This window comes from Parasteatoda tepidariorum, chromosome 7, assembly GCF_043381705.1.
Source record: "Parasteatoda tepidariorum isolate YZ-2023 chromosome 7, CAS_Ptep_4.0, whole genome shotgun sequence".
Classification (NCBI taxonomy): Eukaryota; Metazoa; Arthropoda; class Arachnida; order Araneae; family Theridiidae; genus Parasteatoda; species Parasteatoda tepidariorum.
Genome location: NC_092210.1, coordinates 59,173,155 through 59,186,445, shown reverse-complemented (window position 1 = coordinate 59,186,445; position 13,291 = coordinate 59,173,155). Strand labels below are relative to the sequence as shown.

At 26.9% G+C, this 13,291-nt stretch overlaps 1 protein-coding gene across 1 annotated transcript in view; it reads left to right on the top strand.

The window, feature by feature from the left end:
* Positions 1-3: 3 nt before the first annotated feature.
* The window catches only part of LOC107439333 (TOM1-like protein 2), a 29,066-nt gene continuing 15,778 nt past the window's right edge, over positions 4-13,291 (top strand). The window contains exons 1-7 of the mRNA XM_016051891.4: positions 4-363; positions 3,863-3,947; positions 5,143-5,227; positions 6,306-6,452; positions 8,252-8,386; positions 10,362-10,415; positions 12,080-12,232. Of these exons, the coding sequence (XP_015907377.1) occupies positions 294-363; positions 3,863-3,947; positions 5,143-5,227; positions 6,306-6,452; positions 8,252-8,386; positions 10,362-10,415; positions 12,080-12,232 (729 nt within the window). The 5' untranslated portion in view covers positions 4-293. The remainder of the gene's footprint in view (positions 364-3,862; positions 3,948-5,142; positions 5,228-6,305; positions 6,453-8,251; positions 8,387-10,361; positions 10,416-12,079; positions 12,233-13,291) is intronic.

Genomic DNA, 13,291 nt, shown 5'->3' with positions numbered 1-13,291 from the left:
ACTGGATCAGTTTGCGATGACAGTGACATATACGGAGTATTTTCAAACATAAATTTATTCTTCTTGTATGTCAAATGTTATGTGTTTTTATAGATCTAATACACTATAAACAAAAATTTGACAGTCACACCTGTTTGCGCTTCCGGTTATGACTAATATTAAAGGATGAATTTATAATAATATGACTATTTATGTTTACATGATCGTTATATAACTTTTTCTGTAGTCTCTTCTAGTGATGATATTATAATCTCGTTTTTAATTAGTTCCTTTCATCATTTTTTTAAACAATAATGGCTACTTTGTTATCACAATTAGGTGTGGGAGTTAATCCTTTTAGTACTGCAGTTGGACAGAGAATTGGTAAATTTTTGATTTGGAAATCTGATTTGTTTCAATTATATGTTTTTAGGACCTACTAACGTACTCATGATCTGCCGTTTTATACTCTGCTAGGAAACCAATTTTAACTTAAATAATTAGTATCATTTTATGTATACACCTATATATATCTATTACCTATTTATAGTATCTATAGGTTCTCTTTTTGAAACAAAAATTAGCTATATGGAAATATTATCTACACTATATTATTAATTCATTATCGATTTCATTCTACCTAAAAGGTTTAATTGGAGATAAGTTTATGTACAAGAATTATGATGAAAAGTACAATGTTTAACGTTTGCATAGTTTATTAAAGTGCTAAAATACTGTCTACAATTAAATATGATTAATAGTAGAGCACATGCATTATGTCTAATCTTTTTGCTGTATAAAATTAGGAGAATGCTTCCTTGTTTTTAACTTTTTCTTCCTTGATCCTATTTTTTAAATATTATATTTTCATTTTTGAAATATCAAAAAGTTAATACTCTTATCTCTCACTTGCATGAGTTTATGTTAGTTTCTTTGCAAGTTTTAAGTTTATATGACACCTTGGTTGTACCTGGTGTTCAAAATAAGATGTATGTTGAAAATAAAATGAGTGCATCTACAGTGGGGAGGATATCCTATTCTATTATCAGGGGTCTGTCCAGACCAGGGTTGGCAGGTTTTTGACATGTGACAGTTTTTGACAGTTTAAACCATGGTTTAAACCGTCATGTCAAAAACCTCACTGTCAAAAATGTCGAAAATGTCAAAAACCTATATTCATATGTGAAATTTAATTAATACATAAAATTTATATATTTTTTATAAAGGATAGTGTTTCTAAATATGTTCTAGAAAAAATAAATTTAAAATTTTGAAGAAACACTTATATTTTGAATAGTAACCAAAATCTTGTACTTTTGAAAGCTCACATCTTTTGTAATATTATGTATTCATTTTCATGTGTTATTGAAAATCTGCAGTGATATTATTAAGAAATTTATTTATAACCAAATTTAGTGTATAGTATAGATTATACTAAAAATTAGACATTTTTAAAGATAAACATTAGCAGTTTTGTACATTAGACATCTTTTAAAGAAAAATCTTTTTAATATTCTTTTAAATCTTCTTAATAATCTTTTTAACATAAGACAATACAAATTTAAGTGCTTTCTGTTAAATACACAGAGTAGTTAGTGTCGATTTACAGTATATTCAGCCTATTCATTTACTATGCTGAAAATTTAGTTTATCCAAATACTTGTGAATTTCATTTTGCTGAATACTATATAGTTTTGTTGAATATCTAAATATTCAGCTGTTGAATAATTACTTCTTGCTTTCAAGATATGCATTATTTGTATTCTTAATACAAGTGGAGAAAAAAAAATTAAGAGATAAAAATTGTTTTAAAATGATAAGTGTAATAATTATAAATAAATATAATAAACAATATGAATTATATTTATCATTATTCACAAATATAACTACTTTTAAATTCAAATTAACATACTGGATAATAAAGATATTCGGTATAACATTAAAAAAAATTTTTTATACACTTGTATCTTATATCAAGTTTGTATTTATACAACATAACTTGTAAGTTCCTTATAAATATTAGTTATATGTTCCTTATATGTCAAAAATGCATAGTAATAAACTTTTAATTTTCTTAAGTATCAAAAAAAAAATTTTTTTTTTCAAAATATAAATATTTAAAAAAAATTTGTGCAAAATTTTTCTGCACATGCATTTGAATATAAATTTCTGAGATTTTAAATCTGTTATTTTACCTTAATTTTAATTAAAAAATATTTTAAAACCTGCTGATTACCTATAGTATAATTAAATTTCAATATAATGCATGGCAACTGTTGGTAGTTTTGAAGTTTATATATTTTCTTGGCAAACTTTAGTTTTTGACATTTTTGACGGGTTTTTGACGGTTTAAACCATTATTATACCCTTGTCATGTCAAAAACCCAACCCTGGTCCAGACATTTTGTAAAAGGTCCGTTTTTGTAAAATTGTGAAAAAATTACTCATAATTTGTGAATATAAAATAAACGTTTAATCACATTTTTTCAACCAGGGTCTGCTTTTGTGAATTTATGCAAATGGGGTCCATTATTTCAAAAAAACTTTTTTAATGAGTTTTTAAATTGTAAAGACATACAAGATTATGCTCAACACTGTAAAATTATAATTATAAAAGTTAAATTTTAAAAAATAATCAGCAATTGCAGCCAGAGCTCATTCTAGGCAGAAAAAAGGGCCGAGTCCAAAAGTTTAAAAAAAGGGCATTATTATTCTAAAAAGGCAATAATTTCTTTCTATGGGCTTTACACATTCTATTAAAAAACATTGTCAATTAGTAAAAGAATTTTTTGTACTTTACTAAAAGTAGCAAAGCAATCATACTAATTACTAATTTTTATAAATAAATTAACTTATATATCGAGTTAATGAGCTAATTAGCTTTTTAATTTGTTTAAAATGCATGCATATATTAATAAAATAATAAATGTATGTTTTTAAGTGTCTGTAGTTATGATTTAATAATTAAAATGATTAATAATAATTATGATTTAATGATAGTGGAAGTAACTGCAAGCTTTCAAAGACAAGTGCAACAGGGGAGTGTGATGGCTATTTTTCCTTTCCCATATAAATCTATGTATTGACAGCAATGACAAACTAAATAAAAAGAGTTGAAAATAACAAAAATTTAAGAAATCCATTGTAGAGTTTGAGGGAAAAATAAAGAAGGGTTGAGGAAAGGAAGGGCAAAAAGGCTATGGAGTGGGAGTCTGTTAAATCAGGGCACTAATTTACTTCAGGGACAACAGGGTCTATTCTTTTGACTAAAAGGGCAGCAGGGTGCTGAGCCCTGTTTACCCTGCCTGGAATGAGCTCTGATTGCAGCTACTAAATTAGCGATGCAACATATAAATATTTGGTATTTAGCCAAAATTAGCAATTATCTGAACGCAGAATATTCATTTCGGATGAATAAAGGAAGAAGCGTCTACCAGAGGCAAAATTTAGTTCGTTTTCATCTGTCTTTCTTCCCCCCCTTCCTGGGAAGGGTTTATTCGATTAATAAAACAATAATGAAGATAAACAAATTTGTGAAGGGTCCGATTAAAAGATATATTGTTTTGCGAAGGGTCCATTTTTAAGTTAAAATATTTTGTGAAGGGTCCGTTTTTGTGAAAAGATATTTTGTGAAGGGTCCGTTAACAGACCCAATTTCTCCTAAACAGACCCCTGATTATGTAATTTAAGAAGTTCATTGTATTAAAAGAGGTATATACACATTTTGGAACAGAGCCTTGCGAAATTTAATATTGTCACTATCCTGTTGTAGAACATAAACAATAATATAATAAAAATTTAATTTAAATAATCTTTATTTTTATAATCATTTAAGTGATAACTCTAATAGCTCTCAATATAAATCCTATTTGTTTGTTTTTAGAGCAAGCCACTGATGCCTCACTTGCTTCAGAAAATTGGGCACTAAATATGGAAATATGTGATATCATCAATGAGACTGATGAAGGGTGAGTATTATTTCATTTATAACTTGTATAAAGTTTATTTCTTTTACATTGAGGTTAGTACCTTTTAAAATTTTATTGAAATTATATTTTTATATATAGTCATTTTAGATCCATACCTTCATAAGTTATGGTCTTTGAATTTATCTATCATAACTAATTTCACATTATGTAATAAAAAACTTACTTTTTTAAAATCATATTAGAAATAATTACAAAAAAAAATAAAGTTAAAAGAAATTAATCTTAAGTGTTAGTGCATTTCATGTTTTTCTTACTTATTTCAAATTTTTTTTATCAGTCTGAAGTAGACTTCTTACTTTTGCCAGTTCCGCAAAGTCAGGATGTTACTATAATGCAGAGTTGTATTTGGATTGTGACTAATTTTAACCATTCAATGCTAGATCAATTTCAACCATTGAAATTCACTATATAATTTATTGGATAGTATACAAATTTGATCTGCATTTAGTCTTTAGGAATTTAAAAATTAGGTATGTAAAGAATATTTGACCACTATTCTGTATTCAGCCTTTTTGCCGAATATTTGACCAAATATTCGGCTGAGTATTAATCGGATAAGTATTTTTGACAACATTTTTCGGGGGGGGAGTCAACTTGAATAGATTTAACTAAGGATAATCTATAAGCTTTAACATATATTTGTTAAGGTCTAAAATTTGTTAATTTATGTTATGTGAGACAAATTGAGAAGAGAAAGTTGACGAATTGTAACTAGATTACTTAACACTGAACTATGAGTTTTGTAATGCTCTTATATTTAGATAAGTCAATTTCGTCTATTTTTCAACACTTTAAGTTTTAAAAATTGAGAATTGTTTTAAAATGTTATTTTCTTATTTTTGCTCGTGTTTCTGTTTTAACTATAGCAAAGCATTTTAACAGAGCATCTATAATAGACTTTATTCTTTTATTGTCACTTTTTTCTTGTATGGTAAGGCAGATAATTAGTAACAGAGAAAACTGTGATTTTCAATGGAGTTATATTTTAGAACTAAGAACAATTTTTTATTCTGTTTTTTTTTTTTAAAAAATTATCTTTCCTATCTATCAGTGTTTTTACTATGACAGCATTTTTTAAAGAGTGTTTCTAAGAAATTTAATTCTTTTATGAACTTTTCTTTTTATATTTTTTCTTCAAAAATTTATGGAAATATATTTTTATTTCATTTATTAGGCCTAAAGATGCATTGAGAGCTATACGAAAACGACTATTGCAAAATGCTGGCAAAAACTACACAGTAGTGATGTATACACTTACAGTAAGTGTTTAAAAATATGGTTGTTACATGTATTCTTTCCGCCAAATCTGCATCATATTCTGAGTTAATGTTTGGCGTGATAAAATAGAAAGAAAAATAACAGTATTTTCTTCCCAAAAAATTAATCTATGCCTTATTATCTTTCAATCATTTTGTAATAGTAAATATCATTTTTACTCAATATTTATGCACGGCCTATTTTATTACCATATTTTTAGGTGTACAAATTGACTTTTTGGACCCCTAAATTGCAATGAAATTTGGGGGAGGGGTCTTACACATTAGTAAAACTTTTGGTTTCTAAGATTTTTATCCAAAAAGTAAACCCAATCTATAGGTTATACACAAATATAATAAAGTAATATAACATAATCAACCTTTTTAGATAAACTTTTCAAAACTTTTTTTTTAAGAATTTTATTTTACCTGTATAACTTCATCTTTCTTTCCTAGTCTTGAGTACCACAAAATATTATTTTAGTTACCAACCAACGGATTGTAAATAGCAAATTTCTTATAAAAGAATTCGTTATTGTGTTTTCGTCATAATTTTTCCATGCGCCCAGAAAGATTTGGCATGAAGTGTCAATCTTTTGAAATTGCGTTAAATATGAATCTGAAGAATTCGTCAGAATAGAAAAGATCAGGGCATCAAAAGATGAGACATCATTATTTGAGTGTGAAAGAGCAAAACTTAATGGGCATTCTTAGGGATACATACCTATTATTCACTCTTTTGTATTGAGATATTTTGCTTTGGCTATATTTATACAATATTAGAAAGCATTCTAATTGGAGGTATAATTATGTGATGAGATTGTATTTTTTCGTTATTTAAGTTTTTGGCTTTTTAATTTTTTTTAAAAAATTTAAAAAAAGGAATTATTTTCTTTTTAAAAAAAAAATTTTTTTTTTTGTATTTTTATCTTATTTTACAGGTTCTATGTACTTGCAGATTATGTGTAGTTAATAAAACATTTTTTTCCTTCTTAATTTTCATTATTAATTTCTCTTTTCTCTACTTTTTTTTTTTTTGCCTCCTTATTTTGTGATATATATATGTATGTATATTTTTTAGGTACTAGAAACTTGTGTTAAAAATTGTGGAAAAAGATTTCAACTGCAAGCTACTCAGAAAGATTTTATTCAAGATTTGGTTAAATTAATTGGACCAAAGAATGATCCTCCTACAGCTGTGCAAGAAAAAGTTCTTAGTCTGATACAGGTTTTACCATTAAAATACCTTTTATTTCATTCACTATTTATGTGCTAATAATTTATGTTTACATCATAATAAATTCTTTGTAGTTTTTTTCAATACTGCGGCTGTCACTACTTTATCTGCATCTCTCTTTAAATTTAACTTTGATTTTTTTTTCTGTCCTCCAATACAAATCATTCAATTTCAGAGATATACAGGAAAAGAAGTGTTTGAGGGCCTTTGGCAAACTCCATAATTAGATGCTCATAAAAAATTAGCATATTCCCGACTTGGGAAAAAAATCAATTAAAAAAAAAAGTAGCATTTAAGGCAAAATTATAAATCTATATTTTGAGTTTCTCTTTTTATAACATAAAGGAAAGTTATACTGAGGTTAAAATGTTTATTAATTCTGATATGTTTTGTTTTTAATAAGGTAGCAAAGTTTTAAGGATTGTTTTTATAAATAATAAATTATATAGTGACAGTGGTATTAAACACTCGAACAACCAGCTTTTTTAACTACCTAGAGCTTGCAGTCATTTTGACATCAATAAGAAAACAAAAATAAATATTTGATTTTTTTTAAATTCAATTATCAATATAAGAAGTTAAAAAAAGTCATTTACTAACTTTATCACTTTGCTGTAGGTATTTTTATTATCTAAAATATTTTTTTTTGTCTTCATGAAAAATAATAGAAATGAAAATTTCTTAACATTTTCCACAAATAAGTTTTAGGTATACCAATATAAATTTAAAAAATATCTATACCCATCTGCATCTTCAGTGTTATACGTAATTAGGGAAATGTCAACATAGTTTATAATTCTTATAATCTCCCTAAAATTGTAAATAAATTGAAATTATTATAGTATTTTTCAAAGAAAGAACCTGCATGCCCTGCTGACTTTTCTGAAATTACAACTAATAAATGATGCCAATACTCTTTCGATTGAAATGAAACATAATTATTCAACATAATAGTTACTGTGAATTCAAGAGCAGCTACAATCTTGGCCACCTTTGTGTTGTCCATGGCCTAAAAGCTACTATACTTTTCTTACCCTATTCCTTATAAATTATTTACATAAAATTAAACATATTTTATATAAGATAAAATAACAAAAATTTCATCAAATTTTTCAAAAGTTACTTATTGCAAATCCCAAAATTAAATTAAGGTCATTGACTGTTCTGAAACGGTCTACTTTCATTATTCAAATGAAAAAATTCTAAATCAAATTTAAAGTATACTGTACTTATTACGATATTTCAATTATGTTAATTGTACCAAAAGTTATGTGGGCTTGAATTTGGATTAAAACGTGTGTGAGATTATAGTGAAATAAATCGGAACTTATCAATAATGTACCATATTTTTAGGAATGTACCATATTATGGATATGAATTTAATGTACCATATTATGGAACTAGCTGGTTTAAGTTCATTTTTTTATTTATTTCATAGTATGAACTTGTTTGTTTCAATCAAGTTCATCTTTATGTAAAAAGTTTTCCAGGTACTTTGAAAATATTCTGCTTTAACCTTTTGCTTACAGTTCTTAGCCTGAGATAATGCCTGTTACTTTGGTCTATCAGTTGTACCAGCTGTAAATAAAAAGTTAAAGAAATAAGTTATTATAATAATAAGAATGATTTTGTTATAAATTGTTTTGTCATACCTTGGAGATTATTTCTCCTTTTAAGATACTGTTATAAGTATATATATTTGTAATTTTTACTTTAGATTGTTATTCTTCAGCTGAATATATGCTGAGGTATTTACATATTTTTATATTTTATTGTCTTGTGATTTTCAGAATTGGGCTGAAGTTTTTAAATCAAACCCTGAAATGCAGGGAGTTGTGCAAGTTTTTGTGGATTTGAAACAGAAGGGTATTGAATTCCCTTCTCCTGATTTGGATACTGCTGCTCCAATCCACACACCTGCAAGAGTAAGTATAGAAAAACTTAAAGGTTGAAAACCACTTTTCTTTGTATATTTAGCTAATATAAAAAAAATATGTATATAAATTTCAACTTAAATTGTTTTTGTTCTAATAATCGGATTTTTGCATATTGGACTTAAATCTTTATGGTTTGAATTGTTTCCTTCAAACCATAATGATTTGAGTCGAATCTGCAAAATTGCTAATTAGTTTGTCTGAACTATTAATTAAGTTATTATATCAGGTCTAAAAAGGAAAATGCTTTCATAATATGTACTAATAAAAATTTTCTTGATACTGCATATTCAAAGATCCCTAAAATTGTATAAAACTAGGTGTATGTGTAAACAAGAAATCATTATAATAATTATGCCCGTTTGAAAAGCTTTTCAGCAATTATAAACTACAAACATAATCTCACTCATTAAACAAACCTAATGTCCGGCTATCACATGAACTCTTCTAGACGTCAGACTCACATGCTGGCAGTTACTTTAGGTATGAGAATTTTAACTTTTAATATGAAGGAGGATTAGTTTTTTTTGCTTAAGATTAGGTTGGCACAGCCAATAAAAGGAAATAAGCCTTTAATTAAAGAGTCCAAAAAACAGTGCCGAAAAGAAATTGAACAAATATTTTTGTATTGATAGATGATTTTTCAATTCTTTTATTGTGATATATTATCATGAAATATCATTATATCACAATATAATGCAGACGTTTTCCTGATATATCTAATTTACGTATATAAATATTTTTATTACCTAAGTGAAGTTTATCAATACTCCAGATAAAGTTGTTGTCAATAAATTCTATTATCTGTATTTGCAATATTATTGTTAATAATGGTCGCTATCAGGGCCTGATCTAGAAATAAGGGGCCCCCCGGTCGTTACTTTAAGCCAAATTTACATGTTGTTGAATTAAGTGTTTTTAAATTATTTATAACATTAGTAAATTACAATATATCTTTAAATATGAGCATTTATTTATTTAAATGTTTGTAAACTCAGAATTCTTGTAGACAATTCTTAAGGAAAAATGCAAAAAGAAATTATTTGTAACATTTAGTGGGCCCTAGGCTTAGGCCTGTCAAGCGTTATGATAAATCAGGTACTATGTTATCATATCTGATGATAATGATGAATATGTATCATAATTGATGATACTGATATATTATCATATTCAATATAATATCCACGACAATGTCAATGTTTAATATTTATCATAAAAAATGGCATTCATAATGCGTTGTGAAAGTAAATTTTCAAATGTTGTTATTTTAATATTTAAGAAATATCAATATGTCATGATATTATTATTCAACTAAATAACCTATCTCGGTTGTTTCTTTATTTCTCCATCATTACAAAAAAGTTTACTCTTTCTTCATTACAAACAGACAATTTCAGATCTTCTATCTGGAGATGTTCTTGTGAGGGTCGAATAGTACATCACTCTAAATCAAGGGTTGACAAGTAAATTTAAACAGGAGTCTGTATACTTTTGAAAATGTTTGTTTTGGGAAGGAAAAAAATAATCCCTACTATTTTTTACTCATTGCTATTGGCAGCAAAATATTTTCAAATAATTTGAGTACAAATAACTTTTGGTAGTCCAATTTTTGACTTTCTACAGCTTGCCAGTTGCTGAAAAATAATGAGTATATCTATCTTTCCTTTTTTTTTTTTTTTAGTTGGTTTGATTAATATAGTTAAAAAATTCCTTTTTTTCTCTTTTGTTTTCAAATATTGACTCTCTGTTACATGAATGTAAAATCTTTTATTTTTCAGTGTTTTTAAAATTAAATAAATAAATTAATTTCATGGAATAATAAATTGTAATTTAAATTTTAAGCATGTACATTGAAAGATTTAAAAATTTATTGAGTTGTATTAGTTTGTTTTAATATTAACTTATTCTATGAAAATCATTTTTTAAGCTTGTTAACACAAATTTTATATTTAATTTTTGTTTGTAGACTGTACCAGTGCAACCTCCGGCTCAACATCAAGTTCAAAATACTATACCCCAAGTAAATATATAATGTTTTTTGTAATTGAGTATTGACTTAACTCTTTCGTTACATTTATCCGAAGTCAGTGTAGAAACAGTTTGATAACCAACCCAATCTGCTTTGAATTGCCACTGGCTACTATTCCATTGTCCTATATTGAATTAATACTACTGAAGGTATATTGTGAATGTGCTTAATACATTTTGTAAATCGAAACAAGTTTCCGTGTTTTAAATTTTGTTAAGTAAAGAAGTTAATATAGCAAGAAATCTATCCTGAAGCATCACAAGATGTTGGTGAACAGTTATTATTTTTCGAGGTTTGCAATATTTAATTAAAAATTCTATTTGAACTTTATTTAGTTTGTTCTATAAAGTATTTTTACATCCTTATCAGAATGCTACAGGGAAGTTCAAAAATAATTATATTTTCCTTCTAAGAATATTTTGAATTATCCTAAATTGCATTTTTGTTTGAAATACTTACAAAATATCCAAATATATTGTTATGTAACTCTTAAATAAGAAAATCCGAAACTCGGTTTACTAACATTCAATGTGCACACTTTGTTCAGTGGCGTCGCTTCAGTTATACTTCAGTTCGCTTCAGTTACATATTAAATTCAAGCAGATTAACTGTTTACTCCAACTTGCAAATTTGCTAATATATTTCTTTGTGGAGCAATGTTTCTTAATTGATTAACCCTCAAATATTTTAACAACTGGGCCAGTTATGGGGACTTTGCTCTTTCCTTAACTATTTTGCTATTGAATAAAATGAAGAGTGCTGATTTGCTGCATAATTCAGGATAAAACATGACTTTCTCTGTCAAAAATATCATTTACATGTAGTGCGCCATCAAATGAGCAGGTTATGCTTTATTTAAGTTGTTAATAAATATATTTGTATACATAGATCTCTTGCTCTCGTTTCTTTCTTTTTTTTTGTTTATTTATATACCGTATATTCCGGCGCATAACGCGCCCCCGTAATTTCTAATAACTTTTCTTAAATTTTAAGATATACTCTTCGTATAACGCGCATGAAAATTTGGATTGTACATGTGCAATATCTCGTCTAGTGTCTATAGAAAACCAGAAAGCCTTTTAGTGTGGGACATGTTTAGGTCCCACCTTACAGATAATGCAGAAAAAATTGTTGAAAGAATGTAACACCGATGTGGCAGTTATTACGGGCGGATTGACACCATTAGTTCAGCCATTGGACTTCTGCTTTTAAAGCCAATTTAAAAAAACAGTGGAACACTTGGATGTTGGAGGGTGAGAAAACCTTTACGAAAGGAAGACATATGCGTCATGCAAGTTTGGAAACAGTGTGCGAATGGATATTAAAAGCATGAGATGAAATTAAGCCTGAGATGGTTAGAAAATAATTATGTAATAAAGAAAATCAATAAAGTATATAGGTATGTTATTTCTTTAAAATAAAAGTATTTTTCTATATTAAAATTTTTTTAATCTATAATTTTTTATATTCGGCATATACCGCGCACCCGTAAATTCCAATGTTATTTTTTGCATTAAAAGTGCGTGTTATACGCCGGAATATACAGTATATATATTTGAAATAATATTTTTTTATTTTATTTACTTTTTAGTAGAGTACATGAAATGTTTTGTTCCAAAAACTTATTATTTGCTTAATAATTTGCATTTATTCAGGAGAGTTCCTCTGCATCTTCCCTTGAGCCACATCAAGTGGAGAAATTGAAGAATGAGCTTGAAATTGTTCAGGGCAACATGCGTGTATTTGGGGAAATGCTAACAGAGCTTACTCCTGGAAAGGAACATCAGAGTGATTTGGAACTTCTCCGGGTACTCATCATTAATTCACATATCCAAATAAAAAAAATCTTGTTTAAAAATATACAGTAGGGAACCGATTATCCAGAACGATCGGGACCATCGCTATTCCGGATAACTGATTTTTCCGGTTTTCTGAATCGCTACAAAAAGCCATTTTTTTAATGTTAAACCCAACTAAAAAAAAAAAAAAATATTTGGAAATAATCTTAAAAAGAGGAAAAAACGATGAAGTAATATACTTATGATTATTTCCAAAATGATGGTAAGGTAAACATCTTTAAACAAAGAAAGAAAAATCGTAAAATCTTTTGAGGAAATTTTTTTTTTTTTTTTAAAAATGGCGAGAAAATGTATTGAATTTTGTTCCGGTTTTTTGGTTTTCCGGTTTTCTGATTTCCGGATAACGGGTTCTGTACTGTACTATTTTTTAGATTGAGATTAAATTTTTTTTTAAATGCTCGCAATTTTAGATTTAAAGGAACTTTTTATTAGAAGAAAATTTCAAAATGCTATTATTTTATTAAATTTTATTCATACATATCTTTACCTCTAGTATTTTAACTTATTATAAATGTATACTTACACAGATTATAGTAGTTTAAAAAAGTAAAATGATTATCTTTTCAAGTAATCTAAATCTTATTAAAGTGTAAGAAAATAGATTTTATTCAGATTTCATCTTTTTTGTGCATAATATGTTTTCTTTTTTTTTGTAATTTGACAATAATTTTAAATATACATATGTACACATTGCATTATAACATCTAAGAAGCAACAGCCCAAGTTAAAAACTAATGAATTTCTAATATCATGTTAAAAATGTTGCCACTGTAACATTTGATTTATTAACTGTTATTTATCACTTCTGAATCAGAGTTAATATTTTTCAAACTAAAAAAAGTTAATTAAAAGTACTAATACTTAAAATTTTTAATAACAGTGAAATATACTATATCAAACCTAACAGAAAAACTATACGCCAGTACTATGACGTAGCGTGCCACAATTTGGTGACAAGAGTCATCCTGGCATGTAATGACATGTGTCAATGTAGAGAATGCTCTAAAT